The following is an 18,822-nucleotide window of genomic DNA, read 5'->3' as shown; positions in this document are numbered from 1 at the left end:
ACAAAATCAGACAAATAACATATAAAACGAAACAACATCAAAGCGGATATCTAACCAAACTAGCACGCACGCTGTGAAAAAAATAAAAAAGAAGAAGATCCAATTCATAAAATGAGGTTTTGTCCGGTTCGCTCAAAGAGAGAGGCGTTCGAGATAAACGACGGTGAAGTGGTGTGCCTGGATTTGAGAGTATTTCCAATCGCTTCATCGGAGTCACGTGGTATATGAGCAACCTTTACAACGCGAGATGCGAGGAGGAAGCGAACGTGTCGATCGTCCGCAAGCGTCTCTAGCCTTGGCCTTAGCCTCTGCGACCGGTCATCCTCCTCGCCACCGGCCAACTCACGTGTGCGCACGAGAAACCAATCTGCACAGAAGGTGCCTGCCATCAAATGGACCTTTTCCGAGAAGCGTTCTGCGCACGCGCGAGCGCCCGATGCCAAGCGGTGGAAGTCGGCACGAAAAAATCGAGGAAATTCGGAATGAGGCTGTAAATCGACGAGTAGAACACGTAATTGCAGCATATATATAATTGTGTTACACAAAAAAAGAAAGTGGACGGAAAGAAAAACATGACGTTTGGGTGGACGCTACGGATTTCCTTCTTTAAAGTCGCGCTAGGCCTACCTCGTTGCGTTGGGCACGCGACGCTGCTCAGAGAGCGAAGCAACTGGTAACGTAGCTCCCATTATCGATGGTAGCGCAGGTAGGTCACTTCCTTGATTTTTAGTTCGTGCAGCCACCGCCTGGTGCCGTCGGTATTTGGAAAAGGTCCATTGCTAGCGCTCTCCATCGTACGAATTGCTCCCCCTCTCTGAAATCTGGGCCCTCTGTGGCGGGCCGAACCTCGTCGGCGGCGAGCGTTTCATGTCGGCGATGATGCGCCAGACGGGCTGCAGCAGCACTTAACCGACTCCCCGCAGAGCCGCGCGCTCCGACTGAGCTGTCGCAACACGCCAGGCGTCCGTCACGGCTCTTTCGCAGCAAGCACCAGCCGTTCTTTAGGACCTCTGCCTTGTGATGATCTTTTTGCGTCCTGCACATTGAGTGGGTTCTCGGTTGTGCAACGGTCACTTTTATTCGAGGGTGCTCGCTACGAAACGGCTTTGTAAAACTGGAGGCATTGTCGTGCGTGTAATGTTGCGTTAAATCAATCGAAAAATTGTTCCCGCCGAACAAACAGCACGCAGCGCCGAAACTTTTAAATGGCGTTGATCAGATAATAGGTATCGCTCTGTCGGAAAAACAGTGCATGTTCTTTGTGTGTGTGTGTGTGTGTGTTTTTTCTTTTGTTGGGCATTGAAAAACTCTAATGAAGAGAATCTTTACAAAATGTGACCTGAGAAGCCGTGGAAATATGAGCTCCAGACTTTTTTTTAAAGCGTTGAAACTATCTAGGCACCACTTGTTAACTCTCTACAACATACATGCAATATTTTTTCTTATTGACTCGACCACTGTTATTACTCCTCGAAACTAAGTTTCAGACATCTGGCTGCGTTCACGAAGTACAGCTAGAATTTCACTTTGGCCTTCTAATTGGTTTTAGTTGTATGTATATTTCTTTCAGTTATAAAGAAGAAAAAAAAACGGAATGCAAGAGAATTTGTGAGGATCAATGTTTAAAGGGACACTACAGGGTATTTATGATCGCCAAAGTTTTTATTTGTACATGATATATGGGAGCCCAAATACCCAGAACACAATTTGCGGCTCGAAATTCCTTCCTTCCGCCCATAAACCGCCGATCGAGAACTGGCCGATTTGAGTCGCGCTCACTCTTTTCTCCGTAGTTACGTGCCATTCTCTGTGGTTTAGACGCAACCACCAAAAATAATCAAAGCCCTGGACCATCGAAGGCACACACTTAATGCTAAAAATACAAAAAATATGATACCCATTTTTTGTGACTTGAAAACATCTGCAAAGACGTTGATTGAAAAAAAAAAAAAAAAGTTGCACAGGTACGTGAATTTTGTTAACGTTTTTCTTCTCTATATTTCTTCTTCCTCCCCAGTCCAGTTTCGGTTTCGGTTTCGAGCAGTTGCGTTTTTTATTTATTAAAAAGTTACGTGACGATATAGCAAACTATTGATTGGGTACTCTTTGCGTTTTCTTATTTCGTATTCTTATTATTTTTATTGGGGGGGGGGGGGGGGGGGAGGGGAGGGGAAAGGGTTACTGTCTTTTTAAAGCCTCGTTCCCACAGTCGCGTTCGACAGAGTTGAGACTGCTTGCGTCGAGCTGTTTGCTATGATGACGAAGCGCTGTGCTGCATGGCGCAACGCAGCGCAAGGCTGTCGACGCAACTGCGTGAACGAGCCTTAATTCGTTGTTGCTTGCAGGCCACGTAGATACGAAATCAAGAAAAAGATAAAAGTCGACAAGACGACACACAGATTGTCTTCTCCCCTTTTCGTGCGTTTTTTCTTTTCCTCCGGGTTACTATGATTATGTTCTTGTCTTGTTGGCACAGCCGCTGCAGCAATAATCATTCCAGTTTCATACATTTATTTTTTCTGACTCCAACGACGCATACAAGCAATAGAAAAACCAATCTGACGTTCTGATAGAATCACGTTGGCTACGGCATTGTATGTTGCCTCCGTGCTGACGATCTATGGTGGGCGGTAAATAAGCTTCTTGCGTATTCGGTTTGAATGTCTGCTACGAGCGCATCCGCCCCCGCCAAGTCACTTGGGGATTTCCTTTTCTTATCGATTGCGAATTACGAGAGGTTGGGCATAAAATGAAATGTCTGCTCATTCGAGACACATTGCCTAGTGTTTTCTCGAAACCGGTGAATGGTAATTTTACCCCTCTCTGCCTCGTCGTTTCATCCCTTGACCATTGATGTTGTCCCCCTTCAGGCCGCAGCTAATCTCAAGGGAATACAAGAATACAAGTGCCAAAAAGGAATTGCCTATCATCCGAATAACCGACTAGCAAGGACGCAGCAGTCTAGAAATCCATAGGAGCCAGCTTCCAAAAATAACTGCGTCTCGTAGGTCCAGCGCTTAGATCAACAGTATCAAGCTCAGCGCGGAACGGGCATATTGGCAACGCGCGGATACGCGGAACGCAAGTTCGTCTGCTTCTTTTTGCGAGGGTTGTGGTGACGTTAGAACGTCGAGCTCTGATTCGTTCTGTTTAAAAGATGGTGGGTGGACGTCAAAGCAAGCTGCCTCGAGGTCTACCCGCTATTCTTCAATCGGAGCCAATCAGAGCTCGGCGTTCTGCTGACGTCACCACAACCCCTGTAAAAGTAGCAGACGAACTTGCGCTCCGTGCTGGCGTTCTGATGACGCGTAGGATATAAGACTCTTAACAATAGTTAAGCTAGCTTCGTTCGTCTACCCATTGATCGTTCCGACCAGAGCTCGGCTTTCCGATGTCCCTACGCGCCCCCTTCTACCTCCGTTTCTCCTCGCATAGAGAGGGCTACAATTTGCTTCATCGCAGACGAGAAAATTGGTTCGTGCTGACTCGTGACGTCACGCGTGAGGGAAGAGCGAAATGTAGCGAAATGACCAACCTCTCTCAAATTAACTTGAAATGCCGTTGGAGAACTCTGTGCACTGTTCACTTGAACTGAGTTCTCCGTGGGAAAACTCTGTTCTCTTTTCACTTCAGTGCGACCGCAGACGACGCTACAATCTGGCGGAACTCATCATGCAGCGCCAAAAATGCATCGTCACGGCGCTCATTTTTTTTTATTCGTTATTATCGATTAAACTAATCACGCACATGACATGACGCAAAGATTGTGTCCATGGTGAGAAATAAAACAAAATCGAGACGATTTAAATCGTGATTTAGATCAAACCGGGTTCACCCACGATGATTTACTAAAACAGTCTCCGCAAAAAAATAATAGGAAAAATAATTTATTTGCCGTTTGCCTATCGTTGGATGCTTTTTGTGCGCATTTGTTTCGCGTTTAAATCGAGATCCCATGGAGCAAGAAAAATTTATACCGGGCAAATCGGAACGTTGGGCTTTCTTGTTACCATTAAATTCGTTCTTGAGTTACGTAACCTCGTGCTCCGAGTACATAAGAACGTGAAGGGAACTATCACTAGAAAAGTAATGTCCAATCCTATTGTAAGAAAGTCAGAACGAAAAAGAAAAAGCGAATAAAACTCTTTCACCGATTAAAAAAAAAATATCAAGCTGTTTTTGTTCTACAATGGTGGGATTTCCTCGATAAAAAAAAGTGGTTACTTTAACTACTTTTTAAATTTACAGTCATTATTTCTTCCGCATTTGATTTCAGTGATCGAACGGTTTGATACATCAATCTTTTATGTTTAAAAAACACCTAGTGATTAAATATTACTATTTTACAGCTACGGTGCTTTAAAACATATATCAATAATTTCAATAAAATAGATCTGATCTAAATAAAATTAATCTGATTAATTTTATCCTTCTAAAAAACGATCACGACTTTTTCTTTCTTTCTTTCTTTTTTTTTTGTTGCTTTTTTTACTTTGCTCGAGTCATATTTATGAATAGATGCCCAGTCTCCTTCGATATGACCCTCTAATCACTGAAAGGATGAGAACGGCAGCGAGATTTCTGAGCTGTCCCACGTCCAGCGCAAGCTTCCTACCTCCGAGAATACTTCGTCGTCTGGTGAGGCGTGAGCGCACGCGGAGTCAAAGCACGAAGGAAGGCGAACAGCACGTGGGTCGGGCGTCTGAAAAAGACGCCTTGCTTTTCTTGTCCTGTCTGGGACTTATACATAGCATACAATTTTACTCCAGAGTTGGGCGCTGTCACTCTAGCGTTCCATGTGCTCTACTCTCTCGATTACATTTTTCTGTCTCTACTGGCGTCGGTGAGCTCGCCGAACATTTTGCTTTTGAATGTCGACATTTAAACATGCCGTCAACCGTGCACGTGAAATGCACGTGTTTAAAAACTACAAACTGTTCGGTGGGATCATAGCCACCTATATGCCGGCAAAGCCCGTCAGATCGCCACGAGAAACGGCCGCCGAAATGGAAAATGTCTTTGTGTCACTAGTTGCGTGCAGTACAGGCGAAAACAACGCCAGGCGATGGTAAAAAGGGTAAGCACTAGGAAGGCTGGGGAGGGATGAGAAATCTCCTCTCCTCTCTAACGTTCCTAGTGCTCTCCCTTTCTTCCCTCGCCTTCTATTGCCCTCCTCTCGCGTTCCCTAGTGATCGTTGTTTCTCTGTTCACTTGGCATTGCCTTCGCCTTCACTGCGCACAACTAGTGACGCGGAGTGCACAGCTACGGAGGTTTTGAAGCACAGCGTGTAAATGGCGCTTCTCCGTAGCGTCTTCAAAGAATACAGTTTTGAAATGCTGCCACTGGATGGCAAACAACAAGTGGCAGGGGAGGGAGGTTACTTCTTCCGCGGGAGTTCCACAACTGAGTTGATCTAAACATAAGGATACTCACCCACCATGACTTAGCATATTTGTGCCCGCGTTTTCAGTGGGTCAGCTACTCTGGCACATTTTTATTTTATTTATTTCAAATACTGCCAACCCTTGCGGGTTAGAGCAGGAGTGGATACAGTAATACATCAAACAAAATACAGGTGACAAGGAATTATACATAGAACAATCGTTCTCACAGGTACAACTACTCGTCAGCAAACCAGCTCATCAACTTTTCTTCAAATTCTTCAGCAGAAGTGACGTCCGAAAAAACACTTGGGGGTAATCTGTTCCATTCTTCAATTGTTTTGACATGAAACAAATATTTAAAAATAGCAATATTAGGCATAAATAGGTCAACTGACAAATCGTTAAGTAGTCGAGACGTCTTCCAGGAGATCTGATATACGTTTGCGTGTCAATATGGTAATACTTAAAATACAACAAATAAAAAAACTTCATCCGCGCAATTCTTCGTCCTGACGCTAAGGAGGATAATTAAGCTTCCCTCAATAATGCGAAACAGACTCGTGTCTATCCCATTTAGAAAAAGTAACCTTGCTACTAGCCTTTTAGTGCGCTCCACTTTATCTATTTGAGTTTGTGCGTGAGGGTCCCATATTATCGATGCATATTCCAATGTTGAACGCGCTATAATTTTATAAACGTTGTTCCGGATGTCGGAGTTCGTCCCCCTTAGAGATCGCCTCATAAAGCAAAGTTTCCTATATGCTGAATTCCATACATTCTCAACGTGCGTATTCCAGCTGAGATCACCCGAGATAGTAATACCAAGATACTTAATAGTGTTAGAACGTTGCAAGACTACACCATCTATTTCATACGAAAACATCAACGGAGACTTCGTTTTGGTTTTGCTTAAGACAGTAGTTTTATGAAAAGTAATTCGCATATCCCATTTTTCACACCAGTGAAATATAGTTTGTCAAGGAGTCATTCAGTAATTCTCGATCATCTGCAGCTAATATGGGGATGTAAACCAAACAATCATCAGTAAAGAGACGCACTTCTACAGCTGGGTCGATATCTTGAGCGATATCGTCAACATAGACTAAAAACAGAATTGGCCCCAAAACAGATCCTTGGGGTACGCCAGACGTGACCGGTAAAACAGATGACGCATGACCGTCAATTTCAACGTACTGTGTCCTATCAGATAAGTATGATTTGATCCAAAGAACCAAAGTTCTTATTAACACCAAGAAGCAATAACTTTTCAAGTAAATTTGTATGCGTGACTCTGTCAAATGCTTTAGATAAGCCGATAGATACAACATCTACTTGGCCACGAACATTGAGCGCTTTTTCAAACTGAGGAGCTGATTCAAACAACTGGGTAATAGTCGATAGCTTCCTGCGAAAACCGTGTTCGTTATCATAAAAAAAGGTTGCTGTCTTCTAGAAAATCAACGAGATGTTTAGAAATGATGTGTTCGAGCATTTTGCATGTTGTTGATGTAAACGATATCGGCCGGTAGTTTTTAACTTCAAGATGGTTGCCCGATTTGTGAATCGGTACAACCTTGGCGATAAACCAATGGACTTCTTCCAAAACCGACGCGCCCCATCGCGGCGAAATACCACGCAGTGCACTCTGGGAACTAGTTGGCTACTCAGTTTCGGTTTCGACTGAGCAGCTTCATCTCATGCTATCACGCCGCGACCGAACGCGCTGGTTGCGTTTTCGATTATCTGACTTTTCACGAACGTACAATACACTCATTCTCGAGCGATACAAAACGAAGACCGGGGCACTTTCCTTGGTTCCCGAAACACCGGATATTGTGCGTGCGTATGCGAACATAGTAAGCCGTGGCTTAGTCACCTCACCCCACGAGTGCATCTTTGAGCTCAGTGTCAGTAATCCCGTCTAGTACCAGTGAACTACAACTGAAATTTGTTCGTCTGGAGCCTTACACGCATTTTGTTTGCCAAACGTCCGCTTCTCGTTACTTCGTTGGACGAAAAGCAAGCCGCATCCTCACAGGGTATCAAAGTTGAGGCCAGCGTTTACGCATGAACTTTTAAGGAAACGCAATAAATTCGACCTCACTACTGCACAAAAGTTACTCTGATGTCTTCCTCGTGTCATCATATATCTCCCACTAGAATTTTATGCTGATAGAAGATTAACTTTTCGCAAACGCTGAGATCGGCTAGCTACGACGGAGGCCCTAACAAGCGTATCCTACTCCTCGCTAAGCCTTTTTGGACGAGCTTTTAGTGACGCCCGAGATCTGTGTCGGGAACGGTGTGTCTGAAATTATCTCGGCACACTCAGGCAGGAAGAAAGCAAACACATAACAAATATTATGGCCATTAGCAGCCGTCAAATGCGCTCTGAATTCGTTCGAGCACTTGTCTGAAGAATGTCGCACCGTGCGCCGGACGGGCATGCCCGTCTGACGCACTACCGGCGAACGGTGCGACATTCTTCTCACAAGTGCTCGACTTTTGCATTCTTAAAACGGCCTGTATGCGCGAATTTGCCTATATGATTGCAGTATAACTTAATGCGCATACGCGATGTTGAATATTAGTGGAATGCAAGCGGGTGGGGACTTCACTTCGTGCAGTGCTGCGGGTCAGTACAGATAAGAGATAAGTGTGTTAAAATTGAGCTTTTCAATGGCACCTCCGAGTTTTACCTCGCATACTCAGGCACATTAAGAAAAAGAGTAATTGCAAAAAGTAATATTTCGTCTATGGACGCACGAAGCAAACTTCCTGATCAACAACACTAATGCAAAGGCGCGAGCTCGATGTATGCATACTTATTGGTTGCTACAGCTTGTTGATTCGTACACAAGCAAGATCCCCGAGCACCCGAGCTTCGCAGCGTCGAGACTCCCAGCACTGGCTCGTCCACATACCTCGATTGGAATGCTAACAGGAAGGTTCAAGTACAAAAATACAACAAGCATGTGTTAAGACAAGCTATACGTCTCGGGATTGTGCTAAAGCTTCGAGGTATGACCATTTAGGTTAGTTTAGAGACCACAAATGACGCTCTCGGGACCAGAAAACAATTTCTTGTCGACGTGTCGATCGAAACCGAAACCATGCCACCCTCCTCCCTGGCCAACTAGTTCCCAGAGTGCAACGCGCGCCGTGTTGCATGCAGGGCTTTATGGAAGTAGTCTATTATTTTGGTAAGCGACATTTATCTAGCGACTTTTGAAAGATAATGGTCAAAAACGTGAAACCAGTTCGCAGCAACGCCTCAGGAATTCATTCGGGATTTTATCTGGTCCCGGTGTTTTTTTTTTTTGTTTTTTGTTTTTATGTCAACATTTAGTAGTAAGGCCCTCACTCCCTCAAGAGTAATTTGAATAGGCTGTGTTTGCAGGCTGGGTTTGTTGTCAGTCGGGTTATTTACAGATCTGCCCACTGAAAAAACCGAGTGAAAGTAGTTATTGAGTTCATCTGCTACGGTAAGCGGATTACCGAATATAGCACCGTCCACCTAAACCTATTTTATAACTTTCTGCTTAGGGGACAGATGTTTCCAGAACTTATATGGCGACGTTTTTAAAATCGGATTCATCGTATTTGCAAAGAAGCTATAGTTTCGGAATCTTTGAGTTTCTTTTTCACATCACGGCTTAAAGAACTAATTGCTGACAAGTTCCGGTGCTTACACAATCGCTTGCGTTTTAATCTGCGCTTTACGTGGATGATCTCATCTGTGACCCAAGGATTTGTCTTATTAATCTTTTTTTTATTCTCTGAGAAACATACGCTGTTAGACTATAGTTTACTGCTTCCTTAAAGTCTTGCCACGGTTCACACGATGATGGGATTAAGCCGAGCGCGTACGCGTGTCCCTTTGCAGACACGCAGGTCAAGGTGAGCTTCCTGATGGAGAACAAGCCAGTCAAGAGCAAAAAGACGTCGGTGTGCAAGCGCAACTGCGAGCCCAAGTTCATGGAGTCCTTCGGCTTTAAGGTTTCTCCAGCGGGGCTCAGCGCGGCCAGCGTCATCCTCAAGTTGTCCTGCTTGGCGCCGCCACACAAAGGTAAGCTTCAAATATACAGTTCGCTTCACTCATTTTATGTGCGAACGAAGCCAGGGCTACGAGCTCGAGCGTGTTGCTCTTAACGATGCGTGCACTGCACGAGCGCATGCGCTTTGCAGGGACACTGAAAGGCCGAAGCTCTCTCTTTTAGTTTTTGCTAGTGATGTGCTAAACTACAAAATGCGAACTTACTCGAAGTATTCTAAATACGTATTTTAAATACTTGTACACTGACTATCCTTTTCAGAAGATGGTGGTCTTTGGGGTTTGTCGATATTGACAACCCAAAATTTCTTTGATGGAAACGCGAAAAGCGCTTCCAGCGCTACAAAATGAAGCTTTATTTGGTGTCGAGACTCGGAGAACAAATGTAGAAAAGATAAACAAAAACTGGTTCCAAAGTAGTAAAGCTCCGCCTTCCTGCCATACTATGAAGGACGTTAAAACAGAATTCAATGAGAAAGCAGGCAAAAACGTTTCTAGTCGCCACTACTCAACTGCATCTCAGAAAGAGAGATAAATCATTACATCCCAAGGAAGCGCACCTGAGCACGCTCCCACCAGGACAAAGATCACTCGGAGATAAACGGACTGCCGCGGCTAACGGCAGTCCTTTTCTTGCTTTTAACGGCAGGGGGGGGGGGGGGGGGGGGGGGGTAACCGTATTTGCTCGAGTAATGGTGGCGCCGCTTATGAACAAAGCCTGTGGGTCTGTTTTCTGGCGGAGCACGAAGGTAGCCAATCATTTCGATCGGCAGAAAGATGGCAGCGGTTTACGGGGAGGTGAAAACGTTTCACGAGAAATTGCTGTCTACTCATATCGTATTCTTACGGAGAATCGTGTTCTCAACCTCGTTATTCGCTGAGTTTTTTTTATGCAGAACGCGATGATTGGCTGTATGTGTGTTATGCAGGAAAGTGGACACAAGGGCCTTATTCACAAGAAGTGTGGCTAATTCTCGAGCAAATAAGAAACTTTTTTCTTCAGTTCAAACAAACAAAACCGTAAGCATTACAGCATTATGGACCTTTCGTAGATCGTAGGTGCGTGCTCATTCCGTGCTGAACCTGATGGCACGAGCCCCCATTATAGCTCCCCGCTTGAATGTAAATCTTTTGCGAACGATCCACGAAAGGTTCGTATGCATTGAGAAACTGAAGGAGAGGAAGGAATGACAGTGCTATGATAGTGCGTGAGGGAACTCCAGAACTTCAAGCTCTGGAGCTAAACTTGGCATCTGCAGCCGATTCTATGATCCGACGGAGTGTGCTTTTACATCGCAGTTTTTGCTTCCGGTAAGAGCACCGCTGTAGGCGGTAGCGCTACGCTAAAGCTCCCTATTGTATCTCCATACTCCAGCTATAGGGCAAGGTTTCGTCCGTGTCCTAAAAAAAAAAAACCTATAATCCCGCTTTCTTTTTTTTTTTTTTTTTTGCATGAAGCTTTTAAGGATGTGCATGATCACCATAGTGGCGTGCGGTCGTATAATTACTAGGGCTGGACAATTGATCGATTAACCTTCCGATTAATCGATTAAGGCTTTAATTGCGATCAAATTTTTTAACCGGTTAATCGGTTTTTTTAATCGGTACTCAAAAAGAACTGGATGCACGCATGGCTCCATCCTGGTAAGGAAAACGCTGCGTGGCATGTATCCGGTCGTTCTGTCCCGAGCGGTTTTCCGTTCCCAGCCAGATGCAATGAGCAAGGTTCAATTCTCGCGCTTGCGAAGCGTCACCTGTTCGAGGATATACATTACAGTTCTGCCTCGGCCAGACGAACAAGCCGGGCTTGCAATTGATCCCTGCGTGACCGCGAAACTTCATGCGTCGAGGACCTATTACACATCCTGCCCAGGCAAGACAAACAAGTAGAAAAACAAGCTGTGAAGCTAACAACGCCATGGCTACTTGTTCCAGTATTCGGCCCACAAAAATGGACGAGTTCATGAGTATGAAAGGCAATCTCTCTGAAAAGTTTGGGTTTAAAGTAAACTCCAGCGGTGAAGTTTTTAACTCGAAGGAAGTCACTGCATCATCTGCAAAAAGTCGTTTTCATACAGTGAAAGCTTAAGTTCGCTTCAGTATCACATACGAGCGAAGCACCCATGTACTCCGCTGCAGCAAGGACCATCCGCCAAAACGCAACAACAATCAACGTCTTCTCCATCGAGGTCCCTTTCTCTGAAAACAGAAGAAAGCATCGCCCAAGCCCTGACTTCTTGTCTTCCTGTCGGAAAATGTGGACAAACTTCTTTGCCTTCGGACCTGGAGCAAACTATGCGTCTCTGAATCGTTGAACTATATATATCCTTAATTCTAAATGTCCTTTGCACCGTGTAACAGAGAGTAAAATAAGTCTTCAAAGGCAAGACGAGTTGTTGAATTAATTTTAATATATTATTTATAAAAAATCAACTCAACCGATTAATCGATTAATTAATCGATTAAAGGGTGGCGATTAATCGGGTTAAAATTTTTAATCGACGCCCAGAATCTCTACTGCAGGTCGTGCGTTAAGGACTTCAAGTGACCAGTCGTACTGCACTGGCCAAATTTCTCACTTACAGCGTGAACCAGTGAACCTCAATGGCCTCTCTCGCCATCAAAAAATTAAATCTTTTTTTTTTTTTTAATAAGCGTTAGAGTAAGGCGAGTGACAGTCATTCGGATATTTCTTGAGAGTATTGGAATCGGCACGTGAAACAAGTCTTTGGTTGGTAATCTCACAAAGTAACCTTTCTGCGAGCACAAGCTTTAGAGGTTTGTAGGCGCGTCCCCGAAACACTCGTGCAGGGAAAGAATAGGCAGGTTTTCTTAATATCAGAGAACCGTTAGGACTACATTCACTGACAGGTTGAAAAACGCCGGTCGTGAGTTCTTATGTTCGCCCTTCTCGCTTCGTCATCTGTTCTTGGGCTTTCTTCTCAGCTAATGACGCGACTCCATTGGCTGCGACGCGATAATTAGACGTTTGCGCTTCACTGTGCCCTGCATTTGTTCAGTCGAGGGGCTACAAAGTGTGAATTGCAACGTAAGGTTCGATGTAGATGCTCCGCATTCAACTCAAGCTGTAGCTCTCAAATTTCTAGCAGCACCCCTAGCTTGCAAATTCGGGTATTTTTAGGTCGCGTTTAATCCTTTCAAAGCCCGTTCACAAACTTGCAACCGAGTACTACCGAGTGAGACAAGACCGGTTTTTAAGCCTTTTGCGACGGCGTAGGTCCAGATGCGCTGCTGCGTAGCAGGTCCTATGCCCTCGCAAGAGGCTTAAAAGGCGGTCCTACTCTGTTGCAAGTATGGGAACGAGCCTTTAAACGCTCTGTTGGTGCCCGTTTACAAACGCTGAGGGACGCTGACAGTCGCTAGTTTACGCCCGTGGATCGTGCATGATGGAACGCTAGGACGCCGAGAGAAAGAAGGATTACGATAAAGGAACTACTAATATGGGAGTCATAGCCAAAGGCGAGGGGGTCATCATTAGCTGGGGGGGGGGGGGGGGGGGGGGGGGTGGAAGCTTGTTGAAGTGGCAAAAGAGAAAAGTGTGAACGCTACGACGTCGCCTCAACTCAGCATTAGGGAGTTTTCGTAGACCGTTTCTAACCTCCGCCACGCTCTCCGGAACGAAGACGCCACTACTGCGCATGCGCGGCACTTGTCTTGCCTGCAGAGTCTCGGATCTCGTAGCGGGTTGCGGAGAACGTTGCGGGACAGCGGAAACGATCTATGAAAACTCTGTATTAAATGGTCGTGTCTCTCGACGCTAGTCCAGGGCCTCTAAACTAGTGAGACACAGAGTTCGGGCCGAAGTTGACGGAGCGCACCGATTGGTCTATCACGACGATGACTTCGCGCTTTTTTCGCCGACGTCCCATCGGCGCGCTCCGCCAACTTTCGGCTTCAACTTTGTGCTTTACGAGTTTAGGGCCCCAGGCGACTCTTTCCTGGTCGCATCTTGTGGACGCCACAGCGCCCCCTGGCTACGGTGCCTGGAACGGGTCTCCGACTGGTGCGTTTAGCGTCCTATTCAGCCCGCACACCTAAAGTGGTCCCGAAGTGACATTATATGAGGTCACAAAAGCCGGGGTGTCATGCTGTAGGATGTCGCGACCACACTCTAAACAAAAATAGCGTGTCGTCTTATACCCTTTTGTTCCATATAATGCCTCACGCAACTTCACTTCCACGTATTGCGCACTGACGTCGAGCAGGCGGCCCCAACTTTAGCGAGCGGGTTGACAGTGGTGCGACATAACTTATTGAACACCTAAAGTACGTATCAAAGAGCTAAAAAAAAAAAAATCTGGTTTTACAGTAGGGCCGGAAATCCTCGTTTTTTATCTTTTTTTTTAGTCAGTAAGACGTACATTAGCTTTTAGCCGGTTCGGCGTCAATGCGCTCTACTTTGAACTGAAGATTTGGGGTATCTTATATGGCACAAGGGGAGTAAGAATGTACCCTTCTATTTCTGAGAGCAGTGGCGGTTGGCCGTAAAAATGCTGGTGAAAAGCACGAGCGTACGCGAGTGTCGCTGTCGTCGTGGCGTCCCAACTCCTGGCTGCCGAAGCTTCCGCGTACTGTCACGCTGGAGAGCGACCTGCAGCGGAACAGGCGCCTGCCGCCTCCCCCACCGCTGCTGTAACACCGTCAGGATCGCGGCCGGTGACAGCGTGATACGTCTATGACGTCACCAGGCGGAAATCAAAGGACCCATTTTTTGGACGCGGTAAACACACCAGTCGCGGAGACGCGTTCCAGGCACCATACCCTGACCAGAAGAAACAGGACTGTACGGAGCACAATTTCGTCTGCTTTTTGCGCAAGGGTTGCGGTGACGTCACAACGCAGAGCTCCGATTGGCTTAATCAGAAGGATAGTGGATGGACCTCGAGACAGCTAGCATTGAGGTCTACCCACTGTCTTTCCAATCAAGCCAATCGGAGCTCAGCGTTCTGACGTCACCGCGAAACATGCGCAAGAAGCAGACGAACTTGCACTCCACATAGCAGAGCTCTGCGCACGCGCAGCCAGACACGCCGTGAAGCGGCGACGAGCGTGTCCTGGAGGCAAAGCGTCTCCTGCAGACCTCATCTGGCAACACCAGACTATAGTATGGAAGTAAACTGAATCATCACGTATTCTACAAAATTGGGCCAAGGTGACTTTCGATCTTACGCAACGGACGCACGGAGTTTTCGTTGGGCTGATAGCTTTCCGAACTCGTCCTATAGGCGCTGAAACTATTTGCCCAGCGTTCGAAGGCGCCTTGATGGCTGCAGTGTTCACAGTGAGGGTATGCCAAGAGTTTTACATTCTCTTTAGGGCATGAAAATGGGTTCTCATTCGGTATTTTTTGGCGCAAGCTCATTTTATGCGTCCTAGGTGTCCTAGAAAAGCCAAAAATAGAATATCTGTGGATCGTCCTTATGGTTAAAAAACGCGACCAAACGCCGTGACTCGCCCTCTTTTTTTTTAGATATCTGAGAAAAGAGGGTCGAAATGCAATGTTTGGCAGCATTTTTACTAAAAAGAAAATCACACATGATTGGTTTTTTTTTTTGTTTTTACGCAATTAAAGGCAGAGATTGAGTTACTATACCGTAACATCATGAGCTCTGCCCACACTTGAACATTCTTTTGAACAGTCTGACAAACAAACGCTACTATGAAAACTCCATTCTGACTTTTCAAGCAACTTCAAAGTGATTCTTGAATTTCGTTTTGTTATTTAGCGTAGTAGAAGCGTGATTTGACGTTAACTGAGCAAAATGCACGAGCCAGGAGCACTTTCCAGTGAATTTTAATTCACAAAACAATCCCGGTTGTCGATAATTTTGAAAAAAAGGAAGTAAAAGGAATTAAACAAATCGAACGTTATCATTGACAAATGTGAATTCTATACCTTTGTAACGCCATGGTTGCCTTACTAGAGCACTATAAGTGCAGCGTCATCTGACGCCCACCTTTGGTTGTTGTAAGTTTTTTTCACAACTAGTCTCAGGTGTTTTAACATAATGGTGAGCTTACTTTAGAGTAAAACGATATTAGCCACGCGACAATGAGAGCAGCCATCCTCTATACTCACAAAGCCTGGCAGTTCGACGACGGTGCCATAAAGTGTCCGGTCGCAGATTTGGAGCGCGAGGATCTGGTAGCACAGGGTATTTCTCGGAGAGCCTGTAGACAGGGCACAGCTTTAGCAGCGGCGAGAACCCGAAACATGGTATTCGAACCCGACGAGAAAAGAAGCGGTAGCGCGACGAACGCGAGGAGCACGAGCGGATATTCCATCACTCGGGAGAAGTGTGTTTGAGCGTATCACCACCGCGGGGCGCCCGTTACAGGACTCTCTTCTCATCCGTTGTTTTCCTCTCTACCTTTTCACTTTCAGCGGCCGCGTCTCGTGGCGATCGGCCAGGTTTTGTCAATGCCAGTACAGAGGAGGCTATGGACCAGCACATGCTCTATAGCAGGGGTCTCAAACACGCGGTCCGCGGGCCGCATGCGGCCCGCTGGGACATGGCACGCCGGCAACTGGCGTTGAGCCCCGGTTCCCATGCCTCCAGCATTTTGGCATGCGCCATAGTGATCTCATCTCGTCGATTCATTGTCGTTCGAAAAGTCGCTCTGTTCTTCTAACGTATTCGCATAGTTTATTCTTATTCGTGTTAATTTGCCAATCGTTTCACTTTATTTCTTGCCTCCCAGCTTTTTGTAATGCACATGTACAACAATTACACTCTAAAAAAAAAGGGTATCACCTTACATCCTTTTGTCCCATATAATACACCCCAAAACTTCGTTTCGACGTACAGCGCCCTATAGTTGAACAGACGGCACCAAAGTTTACCAGGGGCTTGATAACGGTGCGATATAACTTATTAAATTGCTAAAGTACGTATCAAAGACCAAATAAAGAAAACACAGAGCTTTTGCAGTACGGCCAAGAAATCTCCGATAACCTTTTCTGTACTCAATAATACCTACATCAGCTATCTTAGTAAGTTGTACCACACGGCTATCAAGCCCCTCATAAACTCTCGGCCGCGCGAACTCTCGCTCAACAGGAGCAACTGCCAAGGATAAATCTCCGACCTAGGGATTCTCGCCTTAAAAAGAAAATATCCCAATTAAAAGACAAGTGTGTGTTCAGAGTTGTAATAAAAATCTCCAGGAAAGCCATAACTGTCAAAATAACTGATTGTTTTTAAGAGACATGTTGGGCTTGATTAATTCCTGAGTGAACTGAGCAACGGGAACGACAGTGTATTTGTTCTCTTGTTCTATCAAAAAAGGCAGAACGTTGGCGGGGCGGTGTCATTTTAGTTATTTTTATCACATTAGGTCAGGTTCAAAAGTAGTCATATAAAGGAATCGAGTTTAAAGATGTGACCGGAAAAACTGAGTTTACGAAAAGCATAAAACACAGGGTCTCTTCACCTTAAAATACTGAAGTAGACAGCATCCAGTCTACTTTTACGGTGATCCTCTGCATTCCTTTAAGAAAACGCGCATGCATTTTCTCTATTTGCCAGAAAATAACAGGGAACACTTCGGTTATCTCGGTCTTACCGAATAGTATGTACCTTTATTTGCAGTGTAAAAGTGTAATTGCTTTAGTTACCCCATGTTCCTTCATCAGTGAACGATGGTTCACTTCGCTATATTCAGGTTCAAACCTGTGTTCCAGCAGGCGTGTAAAAAGGAGCGACGATTCTAAGCAAAATAACAATCAAAACGAATATAGAGTGTGTTCAAGGTTCGCCAGCATTCCGGTGACGCTTATATATTGCTAATATGCCGGTCCAGTCGCTATATGAAAATAACCCCGTCGCGCATCTTTACGAGAGGTTAAAAACATTCAAGACGTAAAGAATGAAGTACTTGGGTTATGAAAGGCGTCTCTTTCTCTTATTTTCTAGTCCAGGCAACTTTTATCAGGCACTTGTTCTCATAAATTTCGAGCGTGCGGGTGATGTTTTGAACGTGGAACAAGTATATTCGCACAGAGCAGAAGGAACAAAGCAGTACTTGCTTATTGAAAATTGAACTATATTACGTGGTCTTCAATTTCTTTTGATCATACATGCACAAGGAGTTATCGATCTAGTGTTACTGCGTAGTTTTGCCCCCTTTTTTTTCCAGATGTTTTTCGTTTGTTTGGCACGAATATTCCCCATGCTGAAAAGCGCCGACGCCGTGTTCGCGCTAACCGTGTCCGACAGTGCATATAAATACATATACGAAGCCATTTTAGCACCGCGTTTAATGCAATGAATTGGAAAAAAAACGCCGTAACTAACCAATTATTTTTCTGCCTGACTGCCAAATGTTTCAAGCCACTTAAGTACGTACGCATTATTCGGGATATTTTCTCTTATAATCGAGCGCATGGAGAAAACGCACTAACCTTTTCCTATAGAAATGCATTACCGGAAGTCAATTTTCGACTGGTTGCATGCTGTCTGCTTCAATTTGCGACAGCACACTAGCGCCAGTTGAACCTCTAGCGTACATTATAATACCTCTACGGAGAGTGCCGTGCCCCAATAATCGCCGCATTTCCATTTTTTTTTCTTTGAAGACGAAAAGGAAGTGGGAATATCGCCCTCTCGTCTCTGGCGCAGACCGCTGCCTTGGCCGCGTGGTGCTGGGCTCCTTCATGTTCGCGCGGGGCCAGGCGCAGCAGCACTGGACCGACGCCATGGCCGCGGCGCCCAAGCAGATCCACCGCTGGCACAAGCTCTCCTGAACCCACACGAGAAACGCCAGCCTGGGTCGCCCCCCTTCCCGGCCCGGAGCCGAACCGAGGCAGCCATTGCCGAGCGACAACATCCGACTCGTGCTGCGACGCGCTTCACCTCCGAACACTCGTGCGCCTCGCGCTTGTGCTCCTCGCCGCGTACCGCTCCCGGCTTCTTCTTCTTCTTCTTCCTTCTACGTCATCGGGTCACGGAGGTACATACGAGTGGCGTGAACCCTTAGCTTTATGTTTAGTGGTCCGTCTTATGAGCCGCCCATTACGCTTTTGGCGGTCACCGAGGATGCAGGACAAAGTCATCTTTCCATAGTCACTGACTGATGGTGAATTCCACGGGTAGATCCGGAGCGCTTTCCAAATTCCGCGAGAGAGGCAAAATTCTGTTCCTTGGGACCCGCTCTGAATCTACGAATGGAAGATGACAAACTTGAGCCATATATCTGCGAGCGGAATATGCGCGCTCCAAATGGAGCGCTTTTGGAGCGCTCGAGATCTGCACGCGGAATTCACCATGAATGAGAACGGCAGGGCGTGTGTCTTTGGAACGCCAGGACTCGCACTCCATGCCTTCCGCCGTGCCAAGGGTACGTGCGCGCGATCGAGGAGA

At 45.9% G+C, this 18,822-nt stretch overlaps 1 protein-coding gene across 1 annotated transcript in view; it reads left to right on the top strand.

The window, feature by feature from the left end:
• The window catches only part of LOC8042068 (synaptotagmin-15), a 177,582-nt gene extending 159,371 nt beyond the window's left edge, over window positions 1-18,211 (top strand). Inside the window, exons 8-9 of the mRNA XM_040209224.3 lie at window positions 9,272-9,454; window positions 18,082-18,211. Of these exons, the coding sequence (XP_040065158.1) occupies window positions 9,272-9,454; window positions 18,082-18,206 (308 nt within the window). The 3' untranslated portion in view covers window positions 18,207-18,211. The remainder of the gene's footprint in view (window positions 1-9,271; window positions 9,455-18,081) is intronic.
• Window positions 18,212-18,822: the final 611 nt, after the last annotated feature.

This window comes from Ixodes scapularis, unplaced genomic scaffold (genome assembly GCF_016920785.2).
Source record: "Ixodes scapularis isolate PalLabHiFi unplaced genomic scaffold, ASM1692078v2 PGA_scaffold3__209_contigs__length_174095766, whole genome shotgun sequence".
NCBI classification, from domain to species: domain Eukaryota; kingdom Metazoa; phylum Arthropoda; class Arachnida; order Ixodida; family Ixodidae; genus Ixodes; species Ixodes scapularis.
This window is presented reverse-complemented; position numbering and strand designations above follow the sequence as displayed.